The sequence below is a fragment of the Bacillus rossius genome, chromosome 1 (genome assembly GCF_032445375.1).
Source record: "Bacillus rossius redtenbacheri isolate Brsri chromosome 1, Brsri_v3, whole genome shotgun sequence".
In the NCBI taxonomy this organism is placed as follows: domain Eukaryota; kingdom Metazoa; phylum Arthropoda; class Insecta; order Phasmatodea; family Bacillidae; genus Bacillus; species Bacillus rossius.
In genome coordinates, this window is record NC_086330.1 from 48,595,579 (window position 1) to 48,616,025 (window position 20,447).

Sequence of the window (20,447 nt, forward strand, 5' to 3'; positions counted from 1 at the left end):
TGGCCAGTCGGGTCGGCCAATCACAGAGCAGCTAGGGCGGCCTGTGCGCCAGGATTGAAATTGGCATTTTATATTTGCAATAAAATTCCAGGTCATGGTTCCCGAGATAAGAAATATACATATCTGTGCAGTCCTGACACAATAATCTTTCAGAAATTCGAGTTTAAGCTCCCTATGTATAGCCCTGACGGGGCAGTACACAGGCGCGTCTGTCGCGATACGAATGCACTTGTTCTGTATTCGCTGCAACTTTATCAAGTGACTCTCAGCTGCTGTTGCCCACACTGGTGCCGCATATGTTATAATGGGTATAAAGGTTTATATATTATTAAGCCATATTTTACTGAGCTCCTTAGTCTCCGGCTCATGACTGGATAGAGTGTCATGAGTCGTGCGAAGGCGGCCTTTCTTTTTAGTTCTATATGATCGTGCCACAATAGTTTTCTATCCATAAGTACTCCTAGATATTTGACTAAATTTTTATGTGGTATTACAACACCGAAAAGTGTTATGCGTGGTCTATTTTCTAGTTCTGGTAGATGTTTACGCGTGAATACTATGGCTTCTGACTTTGTCGGATTTATTTTAATTTGCCATTTTGTGCACCAATTTTCAAATAGGTTTAATACGGTCTGCATCCTTTTTGCTGCAAAATTTTATTTTTTTGACCTACTAGACAGAACTGTGTCGTCTGCATATAATCCAAATTGTATATATCTATGTTCGGGTCTTGGCATATCATAAATAAAAATATTGAATAGTACAGAACCTAGAATACTGCCTTGCGGTACTCCTGCTTTAATTTGTCTTACATCAGACTGAGCACCTTCAGCTCAACCTAACCAACTTTTCATTTTAGTTATGATAACCCAACCTAACCTAACCTAACTTAATTTTCCTAAAATAATAAGACACTATTTGTTATTTTATTCACCTTTTTTTACCCTTATTTTTTTAATTCCACATGTTCCGGAATGTTTTGGTTCATGTTATGGCTATCATTTCTATGGTAGGCTATTCGTTGTAATGCGCGTAAGATATGCGCAATGGAAAATGGAACAGCTGTATAAGTTTTACCAAAAGTATTTCACGCTATGTTGCGTGTGAAATTAGTGAAAACTGTAAGAATAATTAATTAATTAATTTAATTTTCTTAATGACAATCTGTAATTTTTTTTGTATTCCTTCTATGTTTACTAATTTTATCTAGTCGAATGCTAGCAGGTTGAAACTTTTTTTTTTACAATTTTTACAACTCCAAAACAAAAAATGCAAAAAATATTTGTCAGTCTTAATCGCCTCTGTTAACAATTTTTTTCCCTATACATTTCATAGTTTTGCTGGTAAGAGGGATGAGATTATTAACTCAAAGGTAACAATATTTCCATTTTATTTGACAGGTTAGAATGGTAACACAATTATTTTTTTAATTAAAAAAATTAGATTAAGAGTTAAAGAGTGCATGTAGAAATCTACAAGAAAATTACATTAACAACTATGGTTATAATTAAATAAATATTTTAATTCTAATTTTGCATTAGGTTTATTCAGAAATTTTTGAATGCTTTTTTTCATAATACAAAAGGTTATTTAACATTTTGGTGGTTGTACTGCAATTTTTTCACTCTGATATTTTTTTTGAAAATAATTGTTATAAAACAATAGGAAGAAACAAGGGAGTAAATGCAGAAGGTAGACATGTGTGCTCTCCGCAGTTGCCGTGCCCATGGTCAGAGATACAGTAGGCCTATGCCATATATTTTGTATTAAAGGTAGGGAAAAAAATTTGGTTTAAAAAAAAAATGAATTTGCAGGATAAAACATGAGCTACCAAAAACACCATTACTAGAATATTATTAAAATTATTTTAGAAAATTAATTAGTTTTTATAGTTACCTAAATGTAACTGTTGTAAAAAAAATTTTGTCAATTTGACAAATTGACAAAATATTTTTTACAGAAATTTTTTTTACAGCTGGGCAACACATTTATGGTACAAAAAGCTCATGGGTTTTTCTCAAGGTATTCTAGTTTTCCTACCATTGCTACTTTTAATCATTTCACCTATCATCTGTCTTTAATGACCTTAATGTGGGTGATATTTTTTTCAATCTCATTCATTATCTCTGTATTTTAGAATAGAAATGGTGGGGGTAGGACTGCCAGATTAAAAGTCAAGTACACACAGTGACAACTGGGGTCAGCACATCAAATTTTGGCTTCAAATACAAGATATCTTGTAACATATGGAATATGTTAGTTACAACACTAATTTATTTGACCAGGGGTGAAGCTAAGGTACCAATTTTTTTTTAAATCTCAAACCTAGCTCATTTGATAACCAAATAAAAAAAATCAAATGTTTTATTATAGTGTTAAGCATAATAATGGTAATTATAGGCATTTCAGAATTAGTTTATTCTATTTTGTTTAGGTTGCATTCCCAACGATCCTGTAAATCATCACCATGAATTTATTTCCAAGCAAGTGGTTACAGTGAAACATTGATATGACATAAAATGTCTGGTCTCATACCACCCATGGTATCTTCTTCCCCACCTCCGTTAGATGACAACCTCGACGATGAAGAGGAGGATGAATTCGGTGACTTTGCTGCAGCAGACTTGTCATATGGGCATGAAGGTTGTGAAGGTTAGTATTGCTGTGAAATGCGTACCATTATGAGTGTTTTTTTAAGTAAAATCAGTTTTGTCTCGTGACATGATGCTGGCTGTAGTTGTTTCAGGCGAGGTGACGGTGGCTCCCAAGGCGGGGGATGTGGAAGCCCCGGCCGCAGAGCCTCGGCTCTGCAACGGAGACAACACGAGCCAGGACTCGGTGATGTCCGGTGCGACGGACTCCGGGCTGTGCAGTGCCAGCGAGGAAGGTGGCGATAAGGAGAGAGACGTGGTGGGGGGGCCGAGCATGCGTGTGCCCTCACCGTGCCTCAGTCCCGACAGCAGGACACGCCTCTCGCCTCCGGCAGATGTGGACTACGGCACTGAAGAAAGCATTCCGTGTAAAGAGGAGTCGGAGGTGTCGAGCACGTTGCCTTTTGGTGTGTCAAATACTTGTAGGGAATATATGGTGTCTTCGTCCAGTGTACACTCAACAGCTGATTTTGAAAACAGCAGTGTTGTGCCTGTTGAAAATAGTGGAATGGAAACAGAGGATTATTCAAAATTCCCACCTGTTTGTGAACAGACACCATCTGTTTTACTAACAGATACCCATGTTATTGAAGGTACAGTTACCACCTGTCATGTGCAGGACACTGAAGCTGACAATAGTCAGGAATTATCTGTTGATAGATGGACTGGTGAAATGCATAACAATGATGAATTTGGTAGTTTCACAGAGTTTTCTAACGTAAGAGATCAGTTTAGTTCTGCGAGTTGTGAAACATCACCAACTAATGTTTTAGAACCTGTTGGGTTGGTAAGTGTAAGTAATGACTCTGTGCCTCATGTTGAAGACGAATTTGTAGATTTACAAAGTGTGAATGTGCTTAGTTCTAAAAATTTTAGTGAAACGTTGGTAGCAGACTTAAAACACACTTCAGTTGTTAAACAGCATTGTAATGAATCTACTTGCTTAGGAAGTGCGCCTGAGATAGCAAAAACAAAACCAAATGATGAGATGTGGGATGAGTTTAATGGGTTTACGAGTGCTCCAAAAAGCTGTGATGATGGTTTTGAGGCTGAGTTTGCAGATTTCTCGGCAGCGACTGCTATTGAAAAGCAGCAAACAAATTCAGGGGACTGGGCAGATGTTTCTGTTCAGCAGAGTGTTGCTCCCACCATCAGCATAAGTACAACAGAAGATGATTTTGAAGACTTTAAAAGTATTGCGTGTGCAAAACCTGTGCCTCAAGACTACACCTTGGTAAGTATTTTGTTGTAAATTTGAGTACTGAATGTTTTCTATTCCTAGAATTTATTTATCTCAGAGATTTGTCTTGGAGCCAATTCAGGATAAAAATTAATATTTACAGGGTGGTCACCTGCCTTGAATTTCGGGAAAAGCGGGAAATATGCATAAATTTTTGTCAGGGAATAAAACCTAGAATTATGCTTGAATTACTTGTTGTTGCCGTACTTTCATATATATCTCTCGCAGATATGTCTGCTGGTTTTACAGGTTCTGTCAAACCCAAACTTTTGATGATATTAGAATTTCATTTCAAATTAACAAAAAAAAAAACCAGCAATAGTTTTTACAGTTTGCTAATTTGTGGCAGTTCTGCTTTAACATTGGTTCATCATCTTTGATAAGTTTGAACAAGGTCGTATGGAAAATTGATGGCTGATCACCAAACATTATTTGAATACCAGCTGTAGTTTGTGAAAAATGTAATTTTGCCAAAATGTTGTTCAGAAGAGTTATTCTTATTTTTGTGCGCATTGATCTAGTTGAGACATTTATCATCTCTTGTGCGTCAGTTATGTTATGTTATGGTTTTGCGTGGGGAAAATGTAAGTAAATTTATTTCCTAACACAAATAGTTAATTGCATATATAACTGGCTCCAAGGGTGTCACCAGGGGGGGCGGTGGTGGGGGTGGGGGGGGGGGGGCAACTGCCCTAGAGCCTTAGAGATATAAAATAATGTAGCCAAATGCCAAAAAAATACATACTTTTACCACAACTCTCCCCCCCCCCCCCCCCCATCCAGGCCATCGGCTGGCGACGCCCTTGACTGGCTCTATCAATACTGATAAAAAAATATTTTCTTACCATTTACATGTAAATAGTTCAAGCTTTATAATTGTCAGCCTAAAACGATTTAAAGCTCTGGTACAATTAGGTGATCCTCAGACATGACCCTACCTGATTCTGAAATAGTATTGTACGTGACGTCAATCTACATGTCGAGATGGCCAACTTTAATATTTGGGATCATCAGCAGGCTGGCAGGGTGTGTGGATTTTGTGATGCCATGAATGACCTATACCAAATCAAATGTTTATCTAATGTACGAATGTGCAGTAAACATTATTCGGGTTCATTGAAAATATATATTTTATAAAATAAAACATATTACAAGTAAAGTATGTTGTTAAAACATGCTTACTCACAAACTTTGGCTGGCTGAAAATGTGTTTGAGAGTTTAAACAAGAGGTTTGCATTCACTTATTTTACACTTTTTATTTTTTATTGTGTTTTATTTAATTTTGCAATAATTCATAGCTCTACCTATTAAAAGTTTTTATTTATAATTTTATGAAAGCTTCTATTCTCGAATAAAAATATGCAGGTATTTCAATGAGCACATGAAAATGTACATAGCCAACGTTTATTCGCAAACTCGGGATCTGTATTGACTAGAGCAGGAGTGTATCAATTTTTTTTCATAGTTCTTGCCTACCATTATTAACTTTATACTCAGCAATTAAAAGTGTTATGGCAAACAATGAAATGTAAGATATAGTAGCTTAATAATTTCAAAATAAAACTATGAATCTTAAAAATTTAAAAGTGCCCTTGAGTACGTTTAAATATTTTCTGATATTTTAATAAGTAGCTTATGTTTCATTAATAAGCCAATAAAAACACTTAGGAAATTTATCCTGCCACATGACTCCGTATATTAATCATTTTTGGTTGGGTATATAGTTTTGGGAACTATTTTATTCGAGTATAATTATTTTTAAGTTCCGGCAGCTCAGAAACAATAATTTAATTGTATATGCTGTCTTTAGTTGGACTATAAGTATAGGACTTGTGTCATTAGTACGTTACTTTATATCAACATCATAAATTTACATAGTTTCACCATCAAGAAAATTTGTTTGAAAACTAAATTTTGTTTCTTGAAAACCTGGAAATGTTTATGAATTAAAAAACCAAATTTGGTGGCAACCCTGTTTTACAATTATTGTTAAATTTCAGAGCAAATTTTAGTTGTATACTTACATACCTGTGTGAAAGAAGTGTACAGATCCCTAAAAAAACTTAACATAATATTAGTCTGCTTTGCTGCTTGGTTCATATTGCAATGAGTCTTCTCTTTTGGCTAGATGGGGCAGTGATTTCAGGGGTGTAATTTCATTTTTGAGTTGTGTTTGTTTTAAGTAGAGTTAACTTAATGGAGTTTGCTTCTTGCAGCATAGTTGAAATATTCTAAGCACTGCAACATTTTGCACTTTGGCATGCCTTGCTGTAGGCTAGGGCAAGTTTCACTTTTATTTGATATATCTTTCGAAGCTCATCAGCAAGTATAAGAAGGGTAAAGGAAGGGTTTTCTAAAAAGGTTTACGGCGATAGGAGATGCGTGATTATATTACACTCCAGACCACTTGAAGCCAGCTGAGTGCTCATAATCAACATGAGTTACGAATTAACAATTCACCCTGTGCTCACCACATTCTTGGCCACAATCCTCCAATCAGAAAGTAGTGCCGTCTTCTGTTGAGGGCTCGATGTGTTGGTGTGATGTTTAAAACATTTCATTTAAAACTACAATATTTTTTTTATATGGACCTTTGCTTTAACTCTGTGGATGAGTTATCTAAATATGTGAAACTAAGTAACAATCCTTTATAAGAATCACTAAAGTTCAATTTCTTAATATGGCCTAGTTGAATAAGTTAGTTGAGTCAGCCACCGTTAAACACAATGTTATTTAAACTGTGTGTTTAAGGTATTACTTCTGGGATGGCCTTTCACTAGCTGAAGTGCAGAGTGGGATAGCGCTGTCACACAGTCTACAATACAGAGACTTATAATGAAGCTCATGTTACCCTCTGGTTTGTGGTCATTGCAAACTGCCAACTCGTCTTGCAACTCGTTGCTATAGTGCCTTTCGGCCTTAAATTGCAGTGTGCATTTAAATAGACATCTATTGTCTTTCCAATGCACTGACGTGGCCGGGGGTTGTTCGGACGGCTTTAAGGCGGTGTGTTAGTGGGCGCCACCACGTGGTGAGGCACGTGGACCCGGTGAGACTCCTAACTCGGGGCGTGACGTCGCCCATGTGAGGACATGACTCGTTTCCCCCGCGCGCGGATTATAGAATAACCTGACCTCAGCCCGCTCTCCGCGTCGGGCACGCTATGCTTACACAGTGGGCTCTTAGGGCGTCCCACACGCCCGCCGATGAGGGTACACACGTGGTGAATTAAAAGAACAACACGAGTTCGGAGCTTTTGTGGTTTATTAGCCCCTGTAGGAACAGGGGGCTCGCACAACACGTTAAATCTACTCACGAAAGAAAGCTGTTCAAAAGCCTTACGGCGCGATCAGTTTAGATGAGGGTCGGTCACCACGTGGCCGGGATTTAAGATTCACGTTTATTTAAAGTCCCGCAAATGGGGTTAATATATTTAATTAAACAGTCAGCCCCCGAAGTAGGCTCCGAGGATGAACGAAAGCGATTAGGATTTAAAATTACACAAAAAGAATTACCAGATCAGCGGAAGCAAAGTTGAAGTCCCCGGAGTGCTGAAAGCGTCCTACCTCAGGTACCAATGAGAAGAGACTGGGGTGAATAATGGCCGCCGCGGTAGCAAGACAGTGGCGCTGCGCGCCGAAACGGACAGTACTGTTATTCCAACTAGACCGCACCGTGGCAGATTTAAGAAATACATAAAACGTACAAACACCTCTTCACATTTAAAAATAAAGCTACATGCACTGCAATTACATAAAAGTTCAGTTAATCAAATATTAAATATAAAAGATAATATTGCCAAATGGCTTTCGGCAAGTCTGCGTCTATAGCGGCCAGCTAATATTTAGGTGGAACAAAATTGAAGGGAATACTGTTATTAAAAGCTACATTTACTTAATGTTTTTTTTTTTTTAAAGAAAACAACAAACATGACACTTAATAATAATAACGGGAGCGAAGCACTGACTCTACTGCGCCCTTTTCCTGTAGTCCGTGGCACTCTCTCACACGCACACACACACCCGTGACGTCGGCGGGCGGTTCAAATGCCGAGGAAGGAAGGAGGGTGGTTAGGGAGGTTATGGCACATCGGACTCAAAAGGGGCCGCAGGCCCAGACGTTGTCAGCACATTTTCTGCTGTTATACATTGCCTTTGTTTTGTTGTGCTCTATTGCCAGATCTATACCCTTGAACAAAACTATTTTAGACACAATTTTGTAATGTAATGAAAAATATTTTTAATGTATCTAAAATATTGAATTCTGTAAACTGAAATTTGGAATGAGAATTTTGGGTATACATTTTTCTTTTGTATTTCATCAGGAACATCATCTGATAATATTCATTCTTTTTTTTAAGGAGTGGTAATTGAAATATGTTATGTTGTCTTTATTTTCCAAAAGTTGTTTTATATGATTGAAGATTAAAATTTTTGGCTCATTTGAGCATAACACACAATGTTATGAAATGCATTTTTATAAATATTATTACATACAAATAGCTTCTCTTGTTTAATAACTGGTGTTTAGTATTGAATGACTACAGTTGTGATAAACATACTATCAAGAGACATTTATAGTCTTTAAAAAAAAACAGTAAAATTAAACAAATGTTAAATTAAAAATAGTATACAAAATAAAATTCTTAATGTTATCAATCTGGCAACAGTAGTCGCCATGCAATCTAAGCGCGTGACAGATATAACATACTATCTCCACAGCGCGCATGGAGTCATGAATTTGCCAGTGACACCTCAGCATTTAGTTGTTATGGCTCATTGTCGTATTACTGGCACGAAACACAAAAGTTGTCTCTGATGATGGATGCACACTGCCTTTGTTCCAATGTACGTTCATGCTTATTATTATTAATTCCCAGCCACTCGCTGCCTAGCCTCACAGCATACTTGTTCCTCTTGGGGCACTCTCATTCATTTCTTTTAGTAGACTCGCTATGCAATAGTTTCTCATAAGACTGACTCGAATCACATCCCAGTTCATTTACTACTAAGTGATGTTATCATTTCTCCCCTTGTGCTGCCAGAATGTTTTTACACTGTGCAGCACTTAAATGAACTGAAGATCCACCACCGTCACGTTCAGGCAGGCTAACTCACACTAGCCATTCGTAGAATCCAGTTATAAATTAAATAAATATAATAATCCATAAAATTTGTTATTTAGTGCTACACTAAGGTTTACTAACATTAGGTATAGCAGGGTCTGATAGCCTCAAACATGTCTTGACTCATTTGTTGTAATAGACATGCAGTACATTTCTGGGTCATTGAAAAGAAAAAGCTAGTTTTACTGGCATACGATGTGATGACAATTACGAACAGTTACATGACTTTTTACAATCATGATACTACAAGTGAATATCTGTTCAAAGTGTTTGAGACGGCACAACTAATGCAAGGGAGGTATTGAGTAAACAACATGGCATGTGAGGCGAGCCTTAAGTATTCAAGATTAGTCGGGCTGTTGCAACGTAGTGCGTGAGTTGTTCCAGCTACCGAAGCACGCAGTTGCAGGCGACGTGCTACAGGCACCACCGTTGCTTGTGCCCAGTTGCTGGAGGGCGCAGTGTCGAGCCTGTTCCCTGCAGTGGAGGACGGGAACCCGTGTCCCGCAGACCCGGCTGCGCTGAAGCAGAGCCGGGTGTGGGAGCAGCTTCGCGACCTCGAGACGAGCCACGCCTTGCTGTACCAGTGGTCGGGATCTGCCGGCAACAAGCTACTGCTCTCTGCGCTCGGCATCGACGCCCGCAACATCGTGAGTCTCCCTGAATAACGCCAATCAAAGCAATGAAGTCGACTTGACTTGACATGACAATTATCCATATGGTTCCAATGAAACATCGGTTAAATATATCATACACATTCCCGCAGAGGCTCGAGCTATGATATTGCATGCTCCCATACACAATTCAAATAAACAAAAGAGAATGCACGACCTATAACTACGAAACGAAGGAGCAACAACTAGGAAAGGGGAAATTGGCACACTATCTCGCACACAAATTTCGCCAACCAAAATTGAAAAATTAGTTTGGAGATAATGTCTGAATATGGGGAGGTCTGGATATCACACGTCCAGATGTGACAGGCTGTACTGTATTAAGCTTGTTATTTTCCAGAGGTCTAGTTTAGTTAAATTAAAATGATCAGCCCTGTCTGCAAGTGAAAAGAGAGAGAAAAAAAGGTCGGGATCTCGGTACCAAGAACTCTTTTGTTTATGTTGGACTCATCCTGCCGCAAGGCGGTATTTTTCCAAATGAGGTTGAAGGAAGGGAGGGGGTCTGCTCGTGGCGTCGCTGTTAGGGGGTTTTCCAAAATGTACTTCATCCCTACACCAGTGTTTACGGCGTTTACAGAGAAGTCACCACTGAAAGGTTTTGCTGTTAAGTTTTCTGTTGTATCATGTTTGTGGTTCTTGGTGCAGATTAATTTGCTGAGAACCGAGAACCGGGACTGATCCATCACTAGTTTATATATACATATATTCATGAAAGATTTTTTTAATAGCTATTTGAGTAATGGTGTATAAGCTTTAAGTAGGAAAGTTCTGACACTATGTGTAAATAATTATGTAAGGTTGTGTTGCCTTTATTTATAAGATGATTCTTTAAACTTTCTATTATAAACCTTTGATGTGGTAAGCACATTCATCATAATGGATAAGTTATATTTTTTGAAATTATTATAGATTTTTTTATATTATGCTTTATAATTAAATCTTTGAATATTTTTTATAATTCCCACTAAAATAAAATGGTTTTCTACATTATAGCAATCATTATGGAACTATAGTAATAGCTAGAGACCTGCAAAATTCGCGGTTTCAATGGCCTTCAGGATAGACTGCACATACCCCTGTACACTCGGGCAAATAACGCAAGTTCATTGGCTGCTGACTTGTAAGTCGTCTCAGCTGGTTTGTCTTTGATCCGATCCTTCTTTGGTTGAGGGTTTATAACTGGTTGAGATTCGTCCAGATGAATAGTAAGCCAATAGCAAAATTATCTAAGAGGTATATGTGTTTGAATTCTAGCCTATCACCAAATGAATCCGCGAATTTTGCAGGTCTCTAGTAATAGCTGTTTGATCCGGAATGTTCGAGACAACAGTGCCAGATGAGCAATTTTGCCTGATTATTGTACGTTAATATAGTTTTCTTGGGTGTACCAAAGAAAAATTAATATACAGTACAGTGATATTCAAAACTAGTTGTAATTTGTTACTCTATGGCAAGATAAAAACATGAGTATTAATCCATAAATGAGCCTCTGATACACATCATATTGCATCTGTAATTCAAATCTCTTCTTCAAAAAATCATAAAATTAAGAATGAGTGAACTGAAAACATGGGCAGCTCAGTACTCAACTTGGTGACCAAGGTCAACTAACAGCCCAACCACCTGAAAAAATTTCAACATGAGCAGCTGAATTAATGCTGGATTACACAATGTGTCGAACCAAAGAACGTCTGATTGAAGAGCACCAATTGTAGACCATTACATCACAATTTTTTTACTTTAAAATTGTAAATTTGCAAAAGCCTTGTTACAATGACATAGGCAGAGGCCCCTACTCATGTCCGTTGCTTGATGTCTGGATTGCTGCTGTTAATGAACTAAGTGCAGATGTGGGCACTGTGTCAGCAGTTGTTTGGTCCTCGCTGGAATGTCTCGGTGCCGAGGTTCGCCGCTAACCTGGGGCTGAGCCCGCTGGAGCCAGTCAGGGCCAGTAACACAGTCAGCACAGCCTCCCCGGGTATGCCTCAGGCCGCAGAGAGCAAAACAGAGGTGAGAGACATTCACTTCTTTAGTGCTTGGTAGCAGAAGTGTGTACTGCACACGATGTAAGTGTCTACAAGACATACTGTCCGAACCAATAAATGTCTTGGAGGCTGATCGCACTATTTTACCGGTCACTGATAATCGGAATAGCACAGATCATCGTCCTGGGATTTGTAACAGTTAGGTTGTATACAGCCAGGTTGTAAGGTGCCTAATTTAATGTACACAAAATTTTTTATTGAAAATTCAATTTCTTTTAATTTTGTGCAAATATCATATATAAAATATTTGACAAAAATTATATTAATATTAAGTGTATCTGTGGTATTTACCGATAATTTCAATAGCAACCTTAAAATAAATATATAATTAAAAAATTCAAAAGAGCCTAACTTCATAAAAAGCAAATTTTTTCCAAAAATCTTTCAGGCATACAAACATATATTAAATACATAAAATACAAAAATACCAGTGTTTTTTTTTTTTTTTTAATAAACTTATAGACTTCAAAATGTTAGCATATTTATTTTAAAAAATTAAAACAAAGATTTTCCAAAAGGCATAATACAAAATTCAAAATATCATCAAAAGATTCCCAGTGACACAAACTTGTATTTTCGAAAACTGAAAAATTTTCACTATTTTTCGTTTAGAACAAAACTTTCTGAGAATTATAAGCTTTCTGAGGATTATAAGCTTAGTTATTGGTAAAGCGCCCATTGAAAAATGATGAGTATAACTAACACTTTAATTTAATATTCAAAGCATGTTCCATTTATCTAGCTGTATTTTATAAAATGTTACTCTATTGTTAAATTTTCATGTTCTATTTTATACACTTCTCTATGGAGTAGGCTCATATTTGTGTTCACAATATGCTTGTCTCCAAGATATAAATATCTCTTTGGCATTACAGAGTCATTGATGAGTGTAACTAAATTTATACGTAGAATGGTCACCTTGGTAGATTTCTGCAATGGTGCACCCAGATATTAAGTTATTGTGAGATTCCACTGTATATACAAGTTAATAAAATGTAATTAATTTTTTTTTCCAATCCTGTACCTGCTGAATTAATCAAAAGTGATTCATTATTATTGTTCGTTTATGATAAGAATGCATCAAGTGAAGCCATAGGTATTCTATCTTTATCCTGAAATTTAAACATTTTATGTTAAGGCAAAATAACAGATTATTTGTTTAAAATTGTGTCTTATATTTAACAAAGACTATTGATTATTTATAATTTACAGGCACATGATATCTATGTGTGAAAGTTATATCAAGCCTAATTTCGGTTTATTTGTTGTTTTTTTTTTCAAAAGAAAGTTAATTGGGCCAGTTGGTGAAAAAAAAGGAATTTTTAAGCCCTATTTTTAAAACTTGTAATCAAGGGCAACCAAGGGCCAAAAATTCCATTTATACACTAGTTAATTTTTTTGTATTTGATGCACAGAACAAAATGTGATTAAGATACTGTATTTCCTACGCAGTGCAACATATAAAGTTGAATTTTGTAACTACGGGAATTTCCAAGGCTGCAGACATAAGATTTGTTTTTCTCACCCTCTTTTTTTGACCTTTACCTCTCAAGGTGCTCTTTCACATTTTACATGCCGGAAATAGTATGGCAACTGGTCATTTTTCTTGTAAAGTGAAAATGCTTACGCCGTTGATGATCAACAGTTCAAGGAAGAGTTGTGAGGGCAAATCGTCTGCATCTGTTTGTTTGTACTTTTAAGTGAATTGTGATTTTTAAGACTTTGAATGACTTATTTTACCATGTTACATTTGATGATTTCAATCTAATTTTTTATAGATGATTTTTGGAATAGAGTATTTTTGTTTGCATGTATTTATTTAATTACTACTACTTTTCAAAATAATACTTACTTGTATACTCAGATATAAAAACGTGTTTGTCGTCTATAAAGTAAAAATGTAATTATAAATAAATGGTGATATTTATTAGTGACTTAAAATTATTGCATTTAATAAATGGTTTATAAAGTCAGGGCACAATAATTCTCATTCAAGTACCTGAAAGCCTGGTGAAAACTGGTGCATCTGAACATTAAAATTTGAATTTGTTAAAAATATATTTTTATACTGTGACAAAGTTTTATTTATTAATTGAATTAAAAACAAGATAACATTATGTTAAAATGTTAATATAATTAAGAAATTTTGTGTTAATGACATGCTGAAAAACATTGTATTAATAACCAGATAACTTCACGAATTCCCCAATTAATGGGGGGGTATCACCTGATGTGGAATTGTCCGATTAGTTAAATGAAAATCCTTATTTAAAGTATTGTCGAACCAACTTTTATGCTCCTCTTAAAGTAACAAGTTATTTAAAATTTCAATTGATAATTGATAATTGATTGATAATTGATAATATTTATTGACATTAGACACAGGGTGCAAGATTTTTTTGTTGGAGAAAAATTGAACAGTTTCAATTCCAAGACCATTGGATTCTGGATCCTTAAATACCAATGAAATCAATGAAATCTTCCAATTTCGTAATCAGAATCGACCTAACTAATATTAATGTAAGAAGCCATAAGAAAATAAATTTTTATTATTTAATTTTGTAGGATTTTTAATTATTGAAGCATATTGTGTTCTTAAAATTTAATGATATTCAAAAATATCTTTTACTGTTTTAAAATTTTTTTATTATTAATTTTAAAAATTGACATTTAGCTCAGAGAAGATTTTTTTCCTATATGATTTTTTTTAACTGGCATTAATTTTTTTAATTTAACCACTGTAATAGGTATGCTTACAACTTTTTATTCCTGTTAACTGAGAAACTGAAAATATTTGCTATTTAGTTGAATTATCTTTTCACACAATACTTTTTTTTTAAATTAATAAATAAATGTGTTTGTTCATTTACTGGCAAATGGTGTGGTAACAGGTAATTGTGTGATTGTAGGATGTACCGGCAGCACAGTTCGATTGGAATGGCTCTGGACTAGTGAACCCCCTGGACTGTACGTATCGCTCAGTCGTATGTTATAGTAATTATTGGTTCATTGTAGAGCTTTGCCGATTCTGTAATGCTGATCTCCGTTTGTTCTGCAGATGCTGGCAAAACCATTGTTTTCTGGGTTTCTAAGTTTTATGACTAGTGATAATAAATTATTGATTTTCATACAATAGATACAATAATTTTCTGTGAAAACGTTTCTGATGAGATTTAAAGATTTTGTTTCACTAAGCAGGAAATCATAAACTTATTTTTTATGGGAATTTATAAATAAAGTGCAAAATGCTCAAAACCTTTTTATTACAAAACTTCTTAAATAGCTTTGTTATATAATCAATTTATGGTTAAATGATGGTATGGTCAGGAATTTTCTATTGTCTGAGACAGAAGAAAAGTAACTTTGCTCACTTGTGTGTTTAAAATGAAGGGTTCCGGGGTGTAAAATATTGTTAGTAATATTTTACTATGTATTTACCCGCAGAAGGTTCATTCCTTGGTATGGGTCACACCCTTAATTTTGGGCAAAAAAATCTAACATTTTCACAGTAAGTGTCACCCCTGCATATGGGTCGCAGCACCATGTATTTGTCTTCACTAGAGTTCTGCAGACACAAGTTGCTTTTCTCAGCTTATTGGCAGGTAAGAAATACAACACTGGGACACTGGTGTTGACCCTCGGCTCTTTTTTGTCTGTTTACTAGAAAGGGACACTCCCTCTCTCTCCCCCCCCCCCCCCCCCTAGACTTCTAGTTGTGACCCATCCAATTCCAGCATTTCCTAACAAGACAAAGGAGAAGACTGCTATTTTTATACCCTTGTTTCCTTTCCTCCATTGTATTTTTTTACCCCTTTTTTTACTCTTTGTCAGTTCCTTCTATAAAAAAACTAGCAGGCAGTTTTTACCAGCCAGGCTGGAGGACTATGAAAGGTGCTCATATAAACACAGTTACATTTATTAAAAACCAACATAGATTAGTTATTTACCTACATATTTAACCACAAAATACAATATAATTTTTTAAAACCAAAATTTGCTTATGGGTAGCAGTGCATTTTTTTTACACTACAAATCGGCATAAAAAACATGGCCCATGCGCGGGTAAATACGGTACTTTTAAGATACAGTATTATGTGTTTTTACGGAAAAAAACTTGTGAGCAATTTTAAATAGTAAAGTTGAAATTGTATTTTTTACTTTCTCATAACTATAGAGATACAGTATCTATCAGTAAAATAAATAATAGTTTTAAAAAACTAAAAAAACACACTTATAGAAAATCTAACTAAAAAATAGAAAATAAATTTTAATAAATTTCAGTTAAGAATAGTGTAAAAATTTTTAATAAATATAAATTAAGAATAGTGTAAATAAGAAAGAAATGTATTTTATTGTAAAAAAAAGCGTGGGGTGCTTTTTAAGATATCAAAATGATAATCCTTCTACTCATATATGTCCATAAAATATAACTATTGACACCGTGCACCCCACGCTTTTTTTTTTATAAAAATAAAATAATTTTTTTTATTTACACTATTCTTAATTTATATTTATTAAAAAAATTTATGCTATTCTTAATTGAAATTTATTAAAATTTATTTTATATTTTTTAGTTGGATTTTCTATAAAAGCGCGTTTTTTTTAGTTTTTTTAAACTACGTATTATTTATTATTCATTTTTTAGTTGGACTTTCTATAAAAGCGTGTTTTATAGATTTTTAACTATTATTTATTTTTTATGAATTATGTCATAATCTAGTCATTTCATTTAATACATCATCATTACATGGGTCTCTTCCGGTCAACTTAGAGCAATCAAGTTCTATCCTAATACCGTCCAGAATCTTACGCGACTGAGTGCTACATAAGCTTGTCCAGCTGCAAATAATCGAGAAGCTAAATAAATGACTGCATGATCTACTGTGCAGCCTTGCATCTTGTGAACAGTTGATGCCCAAATCAGGATCAATGGCAACATTCGTCTTTCAGCGGTACCGTAGCTATATTTTGCAGGGAACTATATCGACATTGGTTTAATTGCATGTATTCCTTTTGGTTTACGCCTTACGGTGATGATGCTCTTGTTTCTGCATTAGCTACCGATAAGCATCTGTATTGTTTTCATGTTTTGGCTTTCTCAATAGCAATATTCAATGAATCAAACTCGCTGCATGTATTGGTCTTTTGTGTATTAAACGAAACATTAAATTCTTCTGTTAATATGCAATGGAATTTGCCCTTAGACATGGGCTGCTTTCTCATTTCTTGGCACTCTTCCTTGTATTGTAAGTAATGTATTCCATTCACATGTAGAGTTTTCCTGGGTTGTCATTACGAGAATAATGGAAATACTTGATGAATTCTTAATGAAAAAATTTTAGTATGCTTTTAATAAGAAACTAAATATATAAATTTTCTTACAATTTGCATCTCCATAAACAGAAAAATTTTACAATATTACTAGAAAAACAAAACCATGTGATAAACAAGTTTAATGTCAAAAATTCTCCACCAAAGTATAGAATTAACACTTTTCTCTATGAAAATGTGCAAAAAATGGTGCTGCGACCCATATGCAGGGGTGACACTTACTGTGAAAATGTTAGATTTTTTGCCCAAAATTAAGGGTGTGACCCATACCAAGGAACTAACCTTCTGTGGGTAAATATTTCTTTGAATGTTTTTAATTTTTACTTACTTCTGAATAACTTCCAAAAGATTAAGTCATTTTTTAAATGGTGGAACAAATTCTGGGTCTTTATCAGAATCATAAACAGTTCACTACCACTGCTTTCTTCACCACCAGAACATACATTTTATTTTCTAACTGCATCAAAACAAGACCTCACTTTAGCAGTCATTATTGTCACATACCATAGTTTACGTGAATCAGACTGCACTTACCATAGATTGAAATGAACATAGTGCTGCAGTCTGTTGGAATTTAAGGAAACTTTTTACACCAAAATTATCAGGGCATCACATACTATTATGTAAGTACAATAACTCAAATTCATTAAAAATATTAGTTACCATGATCTACACTCAAGCCCTTTATATGTTGAAATTTTTTGTTTTTGATAGTGTGTATAAATATTTTTATGCCATCATTTTTTGTTCTGAGTTTAAATGTAAATGGTGCATTTTTGATCACCTGCATGAATTTACTGAGGGCGAAGTGCAGTGTTAGATTCAAAAATAGTTTAACAATACCACCTCATCGCCATATAGTCTAACAACCAAGTAATGATCTTTGGGATGTTCAAATACACCAAGGAAAAAGTTACTATATTCATTTTAAATTTTAACAACTGTGACAAATTATTTATGTTAAACTTTTTCATGGTAAAATTTTTAACATAACATTAAGCGATGCAGTATAAGTTAATTACATAAATATAGCAGTTTTTTTTTTTGTTGCAGAAGTGAGTAACTATTTTTTTGTTTGTGATTTGTTCATACATACATTTAAATGACCAGTTATGAATTTATTAATTCATACATAGGCCTGAACAAATTTAATTAAAAACTGGTTTTATAATTTGTGTTTAGTTCATATTATTAAATGATAAAATGCTGTTTACATTTATATTTAATTTTAGCACTGCTAACGGAAATTTTACCAATTAATCTAAAAACACAAGTTATGTGTTCTTTTTAGTAAAGCAAGATATTTTCTATGGAAAAATCAATAAATTTTTATATTTTAATTAGCTTAGTTTATGCTCAGTAAAAATGGATACCTAATGAAGAGATATTTTAAAGAAAATAAAATTACTGTGTGGATTCGCATCATCAGCTCTGAGTTCGTAGCTCCGGAGACCGGTCAGTCTCCAAGCCTCACGTGTTTAGTCATCAGCAGAGACGTTGATGCGTAGCACGTGCAAAGTTCATGAAAGGGGGTAGGCAGCTGGTGCAGGATAAAGAGAGAGTGATATGAACTGAGGACAAGAACAGTGTGTTGTAGCAAGGACGAGAGCAGTGTGCTAATTAATTTAAGGGAAGTCGAGAGATGATTGTTATGAGACGTAGTTAGGGTAGGAGTCAATAGAGTTTTTTAGCATGAAAGATAATAACAGGTAGAGCGGGTTGCAGACTGTAGGTCAGAATGAGTCGTGCAGTCGCTAGCACTGGTAGTCTCCAGTTCGAAGCTAGGTGATAGTAAATGAGAGTATGTGTACCCAGCGACGACACGTAATGTAAAGTACCGATAAGTAAAGGAAATAAATAGTAAGGGTCATGGAAAAGGACAATCTTGAAGTACTTCTTCAGCTGTACCTCCTGGCTACAATGTCTAATCGATAAGTGCGAAGATCCAGAATCCTGCCCAGACCTATCCATAACCCTTATTCTACCCACTCCCCCTATTCTTACCCAATCCCCTTTCCTCCTACAGTTAAATCTGGTGGTGTCAGAGCAGAGATCCTGAATGGACTACACATTCCCATTAAAAGCCAAGCTGTTACACTGATAATGATTATTTACATACTTGCAGTATTTTCTCATAATATATTTGGCGTTAAAAGTTTTAACATTCCTTGAATCTTCTTTGAAATCAAATGTTTGTGTTGTTGCTAGGTAATAAATATATAGAAATAAATATTTCATAATCATGTAGACTGGTTATAAGTAGTTCAACAGTAGTTGGGTTTTTTTATTCAAATGTTTGGAACTGGACAAATTTTTTACGTCTCTGGCTGGATCTTGTAATTTTAATTACTTGTTGAAAATTTCAGATAACAGATTTAAGTTTGCATATATAATATGGATGAGTGGATCATCATTTTTTTTACAGTAGAATTGAGCATGGTTCCTTTGGTTATTCTGTATGTCCAGAAATAATTTAACTCGTCGGATTGGCTCTGTTACCTGATTCAGTACAAAGTGTTGCTTACAGAATATTGGGGATTATTTATTTTATAATAAGAATGGTATTGTTTGTTTTAAAAATCATGTCTATGAAGTGCAAAGGGCTAATTTGGTCATCAGAACCTTTGGCTGAGGTTTATTTGAATCGCCAAAGCTCTATTGCATTTCGTTATTGTTTATTTTATTTTAGAGCATTAAAAGTATGTATGGGATTATTTCATCAACTGTTTTTGGTGGCTTAGCATGAAAGGAAACTATGTTTAGTTTTTAATATTATAACTACCAATACACCAATCCCTCACTTAGCATGTCTTCAGATTGCGTGAATTAATTTAATGCAATGTTAATTTTACTGCCCCAGTCTTGAATAGCACGAAATCGCCACACGCAAAAAAAAAGGTCCGGCATGATGCCACAAAGTCTGCTTCAACTCTGTAAATAACAGATGAACCATGGCATACAGTTAGTCATATGAGGGAGGAAGAGTTTCGCACGCAGGTCTGACTACGCTAACGGCTGTTGTACAATCATTAGCTATGGAAAGTTCAGTTGTGGCTATTGAATGTATTTTACATCGGCGCGTATGCCGCCGGGCCGTACCGTTGTTGCCCGGCTACAGACTGGGCCATTAAGAACTTCAGTCTAGCCAGTGGCAGGGACCTCGCACACACAAACACAAAGGAACGTCTGCCCATTTGTCTGCCGGTAACTGTACGTGCGCAAGCACCTGCATTTGGAATCATATTGGAATCATGGCTTCCAAGTGAGAGCGTAAAAAGCATCGTGTTCAAGTATTTGAGACAAAACTAGAATTATTAAGGCGTACAGAATGTCATGAAGGCCACACTAATGTTGGTCGCACTGTAGTTTTAAGCAAGTGA

The 20,447-nt window shown here is 35.2% G+C and overlaps 1 protein-coding gene across 7 annotated transcripts in view; it reads left to right on the top strand.

Annotated features, from left to right (window-relative positions):
* The first annotated feature begins 1,020 nt into the window (after positions 1–1,020).
* The window catches only part of LOC134535610 (aftiphilin), a 38,761-nt gene continuing 19,334 nt past the window's right edge, over positions 1,021–20,447 (top strand). The window contains exons 1-6 of one of the 7 annotated variants that reach the window (XM_063374833.1): positions 1,021–1,121; positions 2,569–2,652; positions 2,738–3,885; positions 9,464–9,667; positions 11,561–11,701; positions 14,646–14,703. In XM_063374833.1, coding sequence (XP_063230903.1) covers positions 1,040–1,121; positions 2,569–2,652; positions 2,738–3,885; positions 9,464–9,667; positions 11,561–11,701; positions 14,646–14,703 — 1,717 coding nt within the window. In that variant the 5' untranslated portion in view covers positions 1,021–1,039. Of the gene's footprint in view, positions 1,373–2,434; positions 2,653–2,737; positions 3,886–9,463; positions 9,668–11,557; positions 11,702–14,645; positions 14,704–20,447 lie in introns of all 7 variants that reach the window. The other 6 variants (XM_063374803.1, XM_063374809.1, XM_063374826.1 and 3 more) reach the window with 6 other exon arrangements.